We start from the raw sequence: 13,159 nt of genomic DNA on the forward strand, positions 1-13,159 counted from the left end.
ACTCACAAATGTGGAAAAAAGAAGAAAAAAAACTTGACACACTTTCTTCTCATGTTTAAGTGCAAAATGTTTCTTAATTCCAGTCCTGGGTCAAGTAGAATTAATCGGTTTTTGTCCAGTGTGTCTGACAATAAGCCTGTCTCACGAACATTATGGTTATATGTTAATATCATTTTTTTTAATGAGTGAAGCACTGCAGGAATGTTCAGTCAGCATAAGGAAGTCGACATAGACAACAGGACCCAAATTGGACCGCGACACCACAGCCTGGGGTTTACATTCTTATTCAGCCTTACTGGCTGACTGCGGGCTGTGTCACTGTTTTCGTTCAGTGGTAAGCATCAGAAGATTTTAAACATGAAACATCAAAAGTGTTGACACAGAGTGCCAAAACAGCAGTCTAACAATTTTGTAGCTGGTGCATTTATATATACTTTTCCAAAGCCAAATATTTTTGGGAAAAATTAAATATGCTGTCACTACACGTGTTACACTTAAGTTCATTATCAACATTGTTGTGTCATGCTTAAAGAAGATTCTTTTTGTCTGGGACCGCCTCATCTTTGAGTTTGCGTATATAAATAGTCATAGGCAATGCTGGAGGTGAAGGTGGGTTGCCAAGATGCTTGGAGGTGCACAGCAAATGCATGCATGCTAAAGCAGCTTGAACTAACTTTTTCAATTGGATGTGCAGCTGACCTCAACTTTGTGTAAACCTAAACTAAACCACTTGTTCAATAAATAAAGAGCATTTCCTAAATATTTAAAAAGAAAACTTAAGTCAGTCAGCAACACACTCCCTTCTTGTTGAAATTTAGTTGTATGTAAATGTAATTTCTAGCTGACATGGTTGCTCTCAGATGGAACGAGGCCTTAAAATAGACACAGTGTTAGTTTAGTCAGTGTAAGAAAAAGAATCATACCAAAAGCTAATCTAAAGGTTCTTGCCGTCATGTAAATTTCCTATGATTCACAGTACTGTCCAGTGTCGTCCTCTGAAAATGGACACAAATGACTCAAGGTAAGCTGTTTGGCCCAGGTCTGGAAATATCTTGTAGTAATCATGTTGGTTAAGACAAGAGTAGGATGCTTTTATAAAAATTACCGCCAATAAACCCATAAAATACGAACATTATATGTATGTACAACAAGGGTTTCACAAAGTCTTTTTAACCTGATAAACACTGCGGAAATAGACATTTCCTCATGTTTTAAGGCAAACAGTAATCATGGACAAGTTCTGATTTAGTGATGCACGAACTGAGAGCCCAAGCTGTCGCTTTCCCTTTTCTACTTTGAAGAGTGAGCTTTTTATAGTAATAAGTAACATAAAGATTATGAAACATTTTGTACATGTTGACAAATTTATGAAAGGCTTTATGAAGTTTCAAAGCTGCATCTGATTGAGTAAAATATGCTTCTCGGTTCTTCTTTTTCTATATGGATGGCCTTTAAAGGTGGAAGTGATAAATTAAACACTTACAGGATAACGACGTTGCTTTTAACTAATTTAAGTAACAATTTAAGTATTCTTCCGTGGTTTAATGTTCGGTACAATGTCAAGTGTAACCATTATGGATTCATTTCAGCACATTAAACTGATATTATACCATTTATAGACTCAGTTTTGACCTGTAAATGTACAAGCATACAACCTAAAACTCTGCATGTATTTAAATTTCAGGAATAATAGTCTCCGTAAATGTCGTCCGGTCAATACTTTGCAAACACTGGTGACAAATACAGTCTTAAAGTGAACATTAAATCAATCAGAATAACATTTTCTTCCTTTTGTCTGTTAAAATCTCATAGAAATGGAAATTTGTTGTGTTAAAAAAAAAAACAGCAAACCAAAACCTAATTTTTACTTACAATTTGAACTGTTATCCCATGGATGTAAAACAGAACAATAAATCATAATTCATTTAATAAAAGCATTTGTAAAGTATTATTCAAAAATGTCCACTCTTCCTGCTGTTTTAAGTCCACGTGTTAGTGAAAGCTCTCATCTTTTCAGTCTCTCGACTTTGCTTCATGCATTTATATACAAGTCAAAATGACCAGAAATTCTGGATAATTTTACCTGTAAAGGGAGAGGAACAAGCCAGTTTCTTATAGTCTCAGCTGTTTGAAGTGATGCAGGACTGGTGCCATATGGCAACAGCACAGTTCAGCCTCTTCCTCTCTCCATCCATCTTTTTCTCCTTTTCAGTCAACATAGTGTTGCTGAAGCAGCTCAGATGTGCTCTGCTGTGTCCACTAATGAAGCACAATAAGAGTTCAAGACCTACAAGGTGGTGTAGATGTAGACAAAAATGATGACGACCAAGTTGAGAATGGTCCCAATGATTCCCAGCATGGCCAAGATGGTCTCCTCCTTACTTTCCTTGTCTTGGATTCCCTTTTCCTCATCACTGTAGAGAGTGTTTACCATTTTCCCTGGAAAAGCCTGCAGTTTTCTTCTCAGACCAGTCTGGAGCAGGCAGATAAGGAGAAAAGACAAACACAATCCATGTTTTAGTTAATGCAATTGGTTATTCATTTTCCTTGAATAGGGTCCTTGCACAGTGTGTGGTGGACAGTGATAATGGCAATAAAACAGGAAATCTAGTCTTCTGCTGGTGAGGTGTTTGCTTAGGCACCAATAATTTACAATCATTGAAAAACAGAAAGTAAACAAACACCATTCTCCTGTATGCTTTCTCTTTAATACATTAAAAAAGGCTGGAAAGCTAATAACGTCAGATTTTAGTGATAAATAATACAATGGAGGGAAGTAGCTGGAACATTTTAGCTTTAAAGAAAAACAACAAAAAGCAGAATGATTTATCTATAATATGTTTTCTTTTGAATGATCTGGATTTTGAATGCTGTCGGGAAATCACAAAAACAAGTACATACAAATAGTTTAGAAATCTGTCAAAAGAAAACTGTTTGAAATTCAAAGTCATGTTGTTATTAACTCGACAAATAACAAAATGATTTTGCATTCGTACACGCAAATTTGGACACTGGACAAGCATAACATTCAACCAATTAAACTAAGTTTTCTATTCAGGGCTGTAAGTATAGAACTTTAATTTGGCATCGTAATCAAAAAAGTAATTATAATTTTTACTATTTTTTTTTTACTTTTTTGTAAAACAATATGTTTTAAATGTCATGGATAACCACAGTAATTATATAAAACTCATAATTACTATAAAGACCTTCTGCATATTGGTGGGTTAACCATTACACAAACATTAAAAATGACTTTGGTAATTTCCAATGCTGTTAAATTTGGACAGCTGTGATAAGCCTTACATTGGGGGTATTTTAATGAATTTGCAAAGTACTATATATATATATATATATATATATATATATATATATATATATATATATATATATATATATATATATATATATATATATACATATTTTGCAGGTTATTCCAATATGGTGAGATGTTCTTCAAATCTGTGTACAAAAATAACGCAGTTTCGGTACATTTAGTACACAATGCTTTATCCATTTTACAGATATTATTAATGTACTATGAAACATGAATTCAATAGAGGACGGGGGAATTTTACCATAAATAAAATACTAGCTGCTTTGTTCATTGCTAACATCTGGTTAAACCCTTTGTTTGGCTCGTCTTTGAAGCCTAGTGAGTGAAAACAAAAAGACAGCAGATATTTCTGCACTAGCCTCTATTCAGCAGTGGTACTTCTTCAACACTGGGACTGCTCTCAAACAAGTTCTGAGTGTGCTAGCGCTCTCAAGTGTGAGTTTTTAGTGTGTGTGTGTGTGTCGATTTGTGTAGCCTAGGGTGCAGTATTAGATACTAGCAGTATGTTTTTAGCCCGTAGGCGCAGCAGCTTGTGCAACTTGGCATCCAAACACCTCTCAGGAGAAAAAGCTCCTTTTGCGGGTCAGTGGGTTTTATATGTCAAATAACAACAGAAAAGCATGTAACCTAACTAAAAATAAACCTTCTAACAGGAAGCTGTTCCTCTAAGTAAAAAAGCTTTGATGCTCAATAAACTCAATGTTTCTGACTTCCAGAAGGTAGAGGTTACCTAAAGTTCAACCAAGGTACACAGTGTACCTCGTTGGCTTATGGTCTTTTTTGAAAAGGAACAGACTTGCAATATTAAATACAGGCCTGAATAAACCTTTATTATTTGTGTGTGGTAGCACTTCCTATTTGGATCAAAGCACACTGCCAAAGCAAGACATCAGATTAGATTTACATTGCATTTACGTTTGCATGTTTATTGCTTTTTGTGCTTGAGAAAAAACAAATTCACAGCATCCATGTTAGCAGATATTTATACTTTTGACTGCCATCAACTTCGTCAAATAAGAGGTCATTTGGTGATCGCAATGGTTGGTGTTTATTCGTTGGGTTGAATCAGTTTTACTTTCTGTATACTTGCAATCCAGATTGTCTTTTTTTTCTTCAGATTAATCCAAGTTCACACAGAAGTTTTACTAAAGTTAATCACTTATAATCCACAACTATTATGGCTAAATTACAGAGTTTGTTTTCCTCTAAAAAGAATTTATGTGTCCTCTTAAAGGAACTTTGGACAAAGAAGGTTTTATATCAGTGTTGTAAGCACTGTCCTTTTTTCTCTGACTTGCATTCTGTGACGGTTTGGCTGAGGAAAAAAAAGACCTTGGCAGAAATCATCACCTGCCAGGAATCACTTACACTATGTCAAAGTCTGTAAGGCTGATGTACTACAAAGAGAGGGAAGCCGAGGGAGATTAAACTGGGTTGATTACAGTAAGATAAAGTCAGATTTTTTCATTTTAAGAGGTTCAATTCAGTGTACTTGCTACTGTAAAAAAGTTGGATTTTATGGACCAAAGAAGTATGCATGAATGATGTGGTTTTTTTGTGGGGGTTTTTTATTGGGGGGGGGGGGGGGGGGGTACTGTATGTAAGGATTACCTGTGGGGGGGGGGGTTAAAATGCCTTTCATAAAGTAAATGTCACATGACGTTTGCTGCAGGACTTTTTATAAGACCATCAAAATGATTGTCTTTTCTAAAGCAGAACATCCCACATGGATACTCTGAATTGCTGCAATCATCCACACACTGTACAGTCTGCTCTTGACGTACATAAAAATACGTCATGCTCGGTTTCTATGTTAAATTCATCCTCCTCCCCTGACCTGTTACAATGGGATTTGATTGCCTCTCCCGGGGAGCACTATAAACGGGGCTTCCCTCAACCTGAAAGGAGATCTTTGTGTGGCGCGCTGGATGTGCCCTCATGCATAAAGAAGCCTGCTCGCTACTGATATAAACATTCTCAGCAAAAAAAAAAAAAAAAAACAGGAGAGAAATGTGCCTGAGGATGATGAGGGAGAAGAAAGGGGAGGCAGATGAGGTGGTCGTGGAAGTGGTGGTGAGTACGAGGTTCCAGGCTCTGCCAAAACCTGTGTATTAAGTAAAGAGCTTCACCGAAAGGTACAGCTGTGCATAGCGCAGCAAAACCCTCTGGATGCCTTCCAGTGAATCCTCATTCAACAGCTCCAGTCTGTACAGCCAACAACCGAGAGCATTCTGTTTCAAGAGGCAGCCGGTGCTGGCATCGTGCGATGTGCTATAATCATTAACTGCCCATAATGACTTCCTCTGTCTGTTTAACACTAAGGCCGGGCAGTGTGTTTTAGAGCTCTATCATTCTGAACAAGCATGAAACAGAAGTCATTAACAGTATACACGTGCTGAGGTTAATATATCAAAATGAGAGATTATCATCTGGATCAGTTTCTAATTCTCTTGATTATTTTTGACTGTGCACTAAGGCGCAGGGCATTCAATATTTCAGAGTTGATTTCTATTCTTATACTCAAGCTTGTTTTATGTGATTATAAAATGTTAACGTCTTCACTTTTGTCTCTGTAATTAATCCGAGCAGGTCTGTCACTGGCAGGGCCACTTAAGGTCCCGACATTATCCAACGTTATAAAAGCAGCATCTCTGGATCAACAAATTTTCCTTCAAAATTTGAAGCATCATTTTGGGAGTTTTTTTTTCTTTTTCATAGCAAACTCAAACCTTGCTCTTCAGTCGTGCACATCCAGATACACAGTCGTATAGAAAGAACAGACAGACACACAGACAGGAACAGAAAGAGGGAAAATAGCAAGAATCCATACCTGGGACAATAAATCTGGACGCTCCTGCTACACCTAACGGAAGCTAACATCCTCAGATTAGATCAGTCAAGAGTAAAACCTTTTACCACTTGAATAATCCCGAGCATGTCAAACAACTCCAGATGCTAACCGAGTCTGACAGGCAGAGTCGCTTTTGGCATTGTTTTAAAATGGAATTAAATCAAACGGCTCCCAGCCCCTCCCGAGTGTGTATGTATACACACGCACGCACACACGCGCGCATACATGGGTTTGACACCCATCACACGCTGACAAAAAACACAAAAACTAATGAGCGTCACATAGAGAACAAAAACTGTTCAACAGCGAATGAATGTAGACCAATCAAGAAAGAGGAAGAGTGACAGAGAAAGAAAATCAGATGAAATAGTTTCTCAAGTGAGCGTGACCCATTTTCCGTAACCTGTACTCATTGTTTTGTGAGTGAGAAGAAATTGGCAGGCCTATTTTTGAACTGACAACATTTAAATTTGCTTTTTTTCCCTTTTTTTTTTTATTTCACGCACTCAGGAAGTCACATACCAAAGTGAGAAACAGGAAAGTTTCTGCGTTTTCATGGCTTGTTATGTAATTGGCCTCTCCATACCATGCTTTGAAAAGCTGGAATGCTTTATTTTGTAATTATTTTTAAAAATGTAAAGATTTTTTTTTACCTCTTTAACCCATTTATTAAATATTTAAACTTGATAACATTATAGATGAGGTGCAACTCCGAAGCTATTAACTATTAAGGTGATTTTTCATAGCAAAGGCACAGAGACAAAAAGACAATAGTTCAATTGTTATTCAAGATTCAAGGGGTCTCTGGTACCCTTAGTCAATATTTCATGCAAAGAACTCTGAGCCTGTAAATATCTAACATTTATAAAGAATATATCATGCTGCATACTAAATTCCTAGCCATGCACTGTTGTGGAGTAACTGCAGTGAAATTGTTTGTAGACAGCTTCCAGATGTAAATCCTTTTGAGTTTAATGGTTTAGAATGAGAGTGGAACTGCAGCAGACTTACCTTGCAAAGCATCAGGAATAACATAGCATTGGACATGCTGGAAGGGGATGCCTTCCCGTAGTGCACAGACATCCCTGGCCACTAAGGTGAAAGTCGACCCCTCTCATCCTTCTGCTGTTGGGGGTGGAAGCGGTGGACGGGATCCAGAGACTGCTGGCTTGCCTTCCAGGCGGTCCAATTTTAGGGCTCTCTTTAGATGTCGTCTCCTCGAGCGCTGCAGCGTCTCCTCTCCAAATTTCATCTCACTAGTGTGGCCAAGTTCTAGCTGCTGTCACTTTCTCCTCCTCAGCCTTGTGAGAGCTGAAAGTGTGCTGCCCACCTCCTCTCCGCTCTTCCTCCTCTTTCCCGTCTGTTTGCCTCCCCACCTCTGCTTCTCTCTTCTCCTCTTGTTCTTCTTCTTCTTCTTGTCTGTGTGAAGGGATGATGTCAAGTTGAAGAATGGAGTCAGTTGATGGGCAGGATGGGGGTGGGGGGTAACAAAGCTGTTTCATGCGAATATTTCCATCCTCCTTTGTCTTTAATCCGCAAAGCTTACAAAAAAAGAGAGATTTTCGGGCTTGTCTCTCCTTCCAAGACAACCTGTCAACCCTTATTAAAAGCTCATCTTCTCAAGAAAACTTTTACTGCTCAGCGGCATAAGATATGTTTAGCAGACACCTTGGCTTTTACATGATTCATACAAAAATTTAAAAGAAGGATTTTTTTAAAAAGCACCCCCGCTAAAGTGGTGGAAGCCCCTGTTAGCTCTACATGATGTGCAACCTAATATACCTTTTCTCCTGCTACGGCGGCTGTGTGTGTTTCCCCAACTAACTGAGCAGAGCGTGAACGTTGGACGGCTATAAGAAAGAGACAGAGGGAGGGGGTAGGGGGTGGTGAGAGGGAACCAGTCGCCTCACACTGACGCTGTCGTGGCTGCTTTCGCTCCACAGGCAAGAGGTATCCCCTGCTCCTTTCCCATCGCACATATTAATGTAGCCACGGTTGCTCGGCAACCGACTCAGGGGAGTCACACACCGCCTGACGACAAGTAGCGTTTGTGACAGGGGCCGTGATGAGGGGTAAGGGTCTCCTCCAGTGTGTTTTGGGGAGAAATTTCTGTGTGCATGTGTGTAGAGTGTGCTGTGTAAAATAAAGAAAGCTGGCCAGCGGTCGGCGTGTGTGTCAAGCGATTATTTTCTGTGTTTTGTGTGTATGCAAAACACAAGCTCCTGTCAAAGTTGGACAGGGGAGCGAGAGAGTTGGTGTCTGATTGAATAATGTAGCTATTCATGCAAGAGTCTAAGCGTGTGAAAAAGGAGAGGTGTGCTACTTTTAATGCCAGGCATATGTATGTATTTAAAGCCTGCATTTAACCAGGTTTTTACTGTAGATTGTTTTCATCAGTAAGTGTAAATCTTGGGAAAGTGGAAGTTTTTCATGGTAATTGTTAACAGTAGTGAACCAAAAGGCTGTATATAAGAAGCTTAAAGTCTTATTTATTTATTTCTTTTTTATTTGAGAGTTTTACTGCCTTGTGATTGATGAATGAGGGAAGCTCAGAATGAAGGGTTGCCATTCCCTAAATCCTATCCTGCTTCTTTTTTTTTTTTACTTATGTTTGCAGCCAGAGCAATTAAGAGGCCATTAAGAGAGAAAAGGAACTTGTGAATTGTTTTTAGCTTTTAGATGAAATAGCTATGCCCATCTTTTATATACAGTCTGTCAGTTGAACCATATTAGCACTGTCCTTTGTGGGTATGGAGAGTCAGGACGATGGCAGCTGTCCTTCTGTTGGAGTTGAAACGACTCTGTAGAAAAGTCTTATGTAATAAGTCTTAAAGTCAATTTTAACATTAAATTCAGGTTCAGTTCTTGCAGTTCTGCAGTCTTCACTGAGACAGTGTTGTGATATACAACTGAGGCTCCTTGCAGAGCATGCTAATAAGCTATTCTCTCTAAATGTTTATGCAATCTGGCTCTACATATTTCTCAGCACCAGCACTCTGAACAGGTCAGTTGTATTGTGAGTTAACACATTTAAAAATTATGAAAACACAGAGAATATGTAGGTTCAGGTTTAACGGCTATCACTTGAGGGTGTGTATATGTGTGTTAGACAATGATTTGTTCACATGCATTTTTATGCACGTAGTAAAAACATATATCTGCTTGTGCTCGTGTGTGTGTGTGTGTGTGTGTGTGTGTGTGTGTGTGTGTGTGTGTGTGTGTGTGTGTGTGTGCGTGTGTGTGTGTGTGTGCGTGTGTGTGTGTGTGTGTGTGTGTGTGTGCGTGTGTGTGCGTGTGTGTGTGTGTGTGTGTATTTCCTCATCCTGAAAATCCACAACTTATACTGCCTTCGGACATCCGTGACACAGCGCCGGCGACAGGAGCGCATAATGGATACACTGATCAAACGTGAATAACCTCCGGGACATTTAATGTGGAATCTGACACCAGGATGACGGACCTTCCCTGAGTGATCCGTCCCATCCCTTCCTCTCCCTCTGTACCCATTTTCTCACTTCACCTCGGCCAGAGGGAAGGACACAGTCTTTCAGCATTTGAACTGAGAGTAAAAAGACTTATCCCTATGCCTTTTAGAGTAAGTGACTCACCGAGGACATGCCGCCCATTGCTAATTTAAAGAAATAGGCGGTTTTACTACTTGAATATTTATAGTTACTCATCAATTTACATTTCGGCCTTTGGCTTTCTGCAAGTGATATATCTTGCAAGTAAAGAGGACAGAATAAATGTTGCATCTTAATAAGTTTCGTAATGACTTTTGGGATCCCATCCTGCTTTTGTTTTTATTACTGTGGAGAGTGAAGATGTTTTAGATGTTTCTGTCAGCATTTTCCATTCCCCTAATTCTTAGAGGTAGAAACAATTTGAGAAATTAACAAAAATATCTTGAACGACTTGGAGTGTAGTGAACGGTTTATATTTCAGCAACATTGCAGGAAATTCAGAAGAGGAAATTAAATAAAATACTTGGGAAATAGATTTTTATTTGTACAATATTTCATTACGTGGATGAGTTTGGCTGCTAATGGAAATGTTTCGAATGTGAAACAGCCAAGAAATTAGTTTAGGCTTGACGTTGCTTTGCACATGAAATGACCCGGAATGGACAGCAATAAAAATGGAAATGTAAAGAAAACATTCCCTCCAAAGTGAAACCACCGGTGTGCATAATTTTACTGCCGACTCTCTGTCCCTCCGTGCTTCAAGATTAACTAACTTAGACTGTCGTTGCCTGCGTGGGTATTTATAACAATTAATCAGGGCCCATCGAATTTGTTTTTGTCATCTGTTTGAATCCCACTGCATGATGATCATCTCTGGTCTCACATCAATTTCCATTCAAACAAGCAAACATCAGACTGTGCACAGCCTCAGGCAGTTGTACTCATCTAAACTGTTATTAAGCAGTGTGTGTCTTCACTCTTTACACCGTCCACAGAGTGAACTGACAGTGTTTAATCCTCCAGTCAGCTCAATGTCCCATTGTTTAAGCTGCGGTACGAATAACTTTGTGTTAGCGATGGACTGAATAATTATTAGTGTTCATATCCACCTCAATTCTACAATGATTTGAAGCTATGAGCGTCACACACTTGCTGCTTTCAACTTGGCTTTGTTTCAACAATATAAAGTCTATTAAACCAATGACACTTCATTAGGTACACAGGTTCAAATGCTTGTTAATGCAAATATCTGATCAGCCAGTCACATGGAAGCATTTAGCCTTCAAGACGACCTCCTGAAGTTCAAACTGAGCATCAGAATGGAGAAGAAAGGAGATTTAAGTGACTTTGAATGTGGCACTGTTCTTGATGCCAGGTGGACTGGCACGTAACGATCTCTAGGTTTTACAAAAAAGAGAAAATATCCAGTGAGTGGCAGCTCTCTGGGTGCTTCATTGATGCCAGAGGTCAGAGGAGAGTGGCAGACTGCTTTGCACTGAATCGAAGGTAACTGTCACACAAATAACTACTCAACAGAACCAAATTATGCAGAAAAAGAACATGTCACACCTTGATGCAGTAGGGATACAACGCAAAAAGGTGCCATTCCTACAATTCATATGTTCATTCAACAAAATTGGAGAAGAGAGATTGGAACATTGGGGAAAAAACATTGTTCTGATGAGCCTCCATTTCTGTTGTGACATTTAGATGTTAGGGTCATATTTTAGGGTAAATGGCATGAAAGACATCCCGCCTTGTATGGTTCAGGCTGCTGGTGGTCTTACAGTGCAAGGGATATTTTCGTGGCTTACTTTGGACCCCTGAGGATGGTCACAGCGTACCTGAGTATTGCTGCTCACCATGTCCATACCTATGACTGTAGGTTATCAATCTTCTGGTTTGGTTTTTTGAAGATGACATTGATGTCATTGTACTCAAGTGGCCTTCACAGTCACCAGATCTCAGTCCAGTAGAGCACTTTTAGGATGTGGTGGAGCATTCGATTTACATCATGTGCAACTGACAAATCTGCAGCAACTGCTATAACAACAGAAAAGATGGGGAAAGCCTCCATGATCCAGTACAGGGGTGGGCAATCTCAGTCCACGAGGGCCGGTGTCCCTGCAGGTTTCAGATCTCACCTTGGGTCAACACACCTGAATCACACGATTAGTTCGTTACCAGGCCTCTGGAGAACTTCAGGACATGTTGAGGAGCTAATATAGCCATTTAAATCAGCTGTGTTGGTTCGAGGACACATCTAAAACCTGCAGGGACACCGGCAGGTTCAACCTGGTACTAGCAAGGTGAAGCTAATGAAGTGTATACAGTATATGCACAAAATAAGCCAGAGGTTTGTGAACAGAGTAGGGCATTTAACTGCTAAAGAGATCTTTTCCCAGGGTTCAGCCGAGACTCACACGGATGCACACTGATTAAACTCATTAGGTGAATTGAAACACAATTAATACACATAATGTTGCCAAATGTTTTTTGGATGACTAAATAAAACGACCTAAAATGCAGTTTTAAAGTGTACGTTCAAGTGCCCCCAATGTTAATTAAGGCATATTCAGCTATTTAAGTAAAGGTTTCACTTTCACACAGAAAGAAATGACACTGGCTTCAGTCTTCAAACACACAAAGCCTTGAGAGTTCACTTTTATTAATATCATGCAGTAAAATACTCCAGCTTCAATTGCATGAGGCAGACCTAAGGACACAAAGACCTTGTTGCAAATTGTTGTGAGAACATATCTCACCCACACGAGCTTAATGTTCTTAGTGTTTTGTTTTAGATTCAAGGTTAAAGCTAATGGAATCTGAGGGTCCTCACAATCGAGATTAATGGAGAAGTAATCAGCAATTAAAGCCTTTAGTTTTTTTTCTTCACCGCTTCTGTTTTTCTCTGTTTGTATTCACTTGTTCAACCTGTACCTTCCAATTTGTCCTTCAGTGAATGCAGCTCAGTGCTGCCATCTCATTAATTATTGAGGAGCCAGAAAGTTGCTGTATGAACAAAGGTTTCTACAAACACTGAACACGCCACATATCAGTCCATATCAAAGTCCAAAAGCTTCAGATTTCAGAAGAAATGTAGAAATAAATTTAGTCCAGTAAACCTTTTCTATTGGTGTCAGAAATCCTTGAAGAGACATCAAACACTAGCAGGTTTGAAAAACCACAAAATGTTGGCTGGGCCTAAAAGAAGGATGTCTAGATATCTTCCCTGCTCTTCAGTCTCCACTCTTTCTTTTGTCTTTCTTGCACAGTAAAGAGAAAATTCTGAAATTTAAGTGCGAACGTAGGACCGCATGTTTAAAGAACAGAGTAAGGCAATATCACGGCAGCGATTAATCCTAATTAGAAGAGAACATGACAGTAGCATATGGGTGTCCTCTAGTCAGAGAGCCTATTATCCCAGTCCTTTGCGTGTTGGTCATACAGATGCCAGAACAAGTGACATAAAAATTCAAACTTTGAATCATGTTTTATTCCCTCATT

The 13,159-nt window shown here is 39.2% G+C and overlaps 1 protein-coding gene across 1 annotated transcript; it reads right to left on the bottom strand.

The window, feature by feature from the left end:
• Positions 1-1,527: 1,527 nt before the first annotated feature.
• On the bottom strand, positions 1,528-8,127 carry LOC113012757 (protein TUNAR). Its single transcript, XM_080293752.1, has 2 exons — positions 7,200-8,127; positions 1,528-2,473 (listed from the first exon to the last, which is right to left on the bottom strand). Exons 1-2 carry the CDS (start codon positions 7,269-7,271, stop codon positions 2,288-2,290), a joined length of 258 nt encoding a protein of 85 aa, XP_080149878.1. The 5' UTR covers positions 7,272-8,127; the 3' UTR covers positions 1,528-2,287.
• Between the last annotated feature and the right edge of the window lie 5,032 nt (positions 8,128-13,159).

This window comes from Astatotilapia calliptera, chromosome 19, assembly GCF_964374335.1.
Source record: "Astatotilapia calliptera chromosome 19, fAstCal68.1, whole genome shotgun sequence".
NCBI classification, from domain to species: Eukaryota; Metazoa; Chordata; class Actinopteri; order Cichliformes; family Cichlidae; genus Astatotilapia; species Astatotilapia calliptera.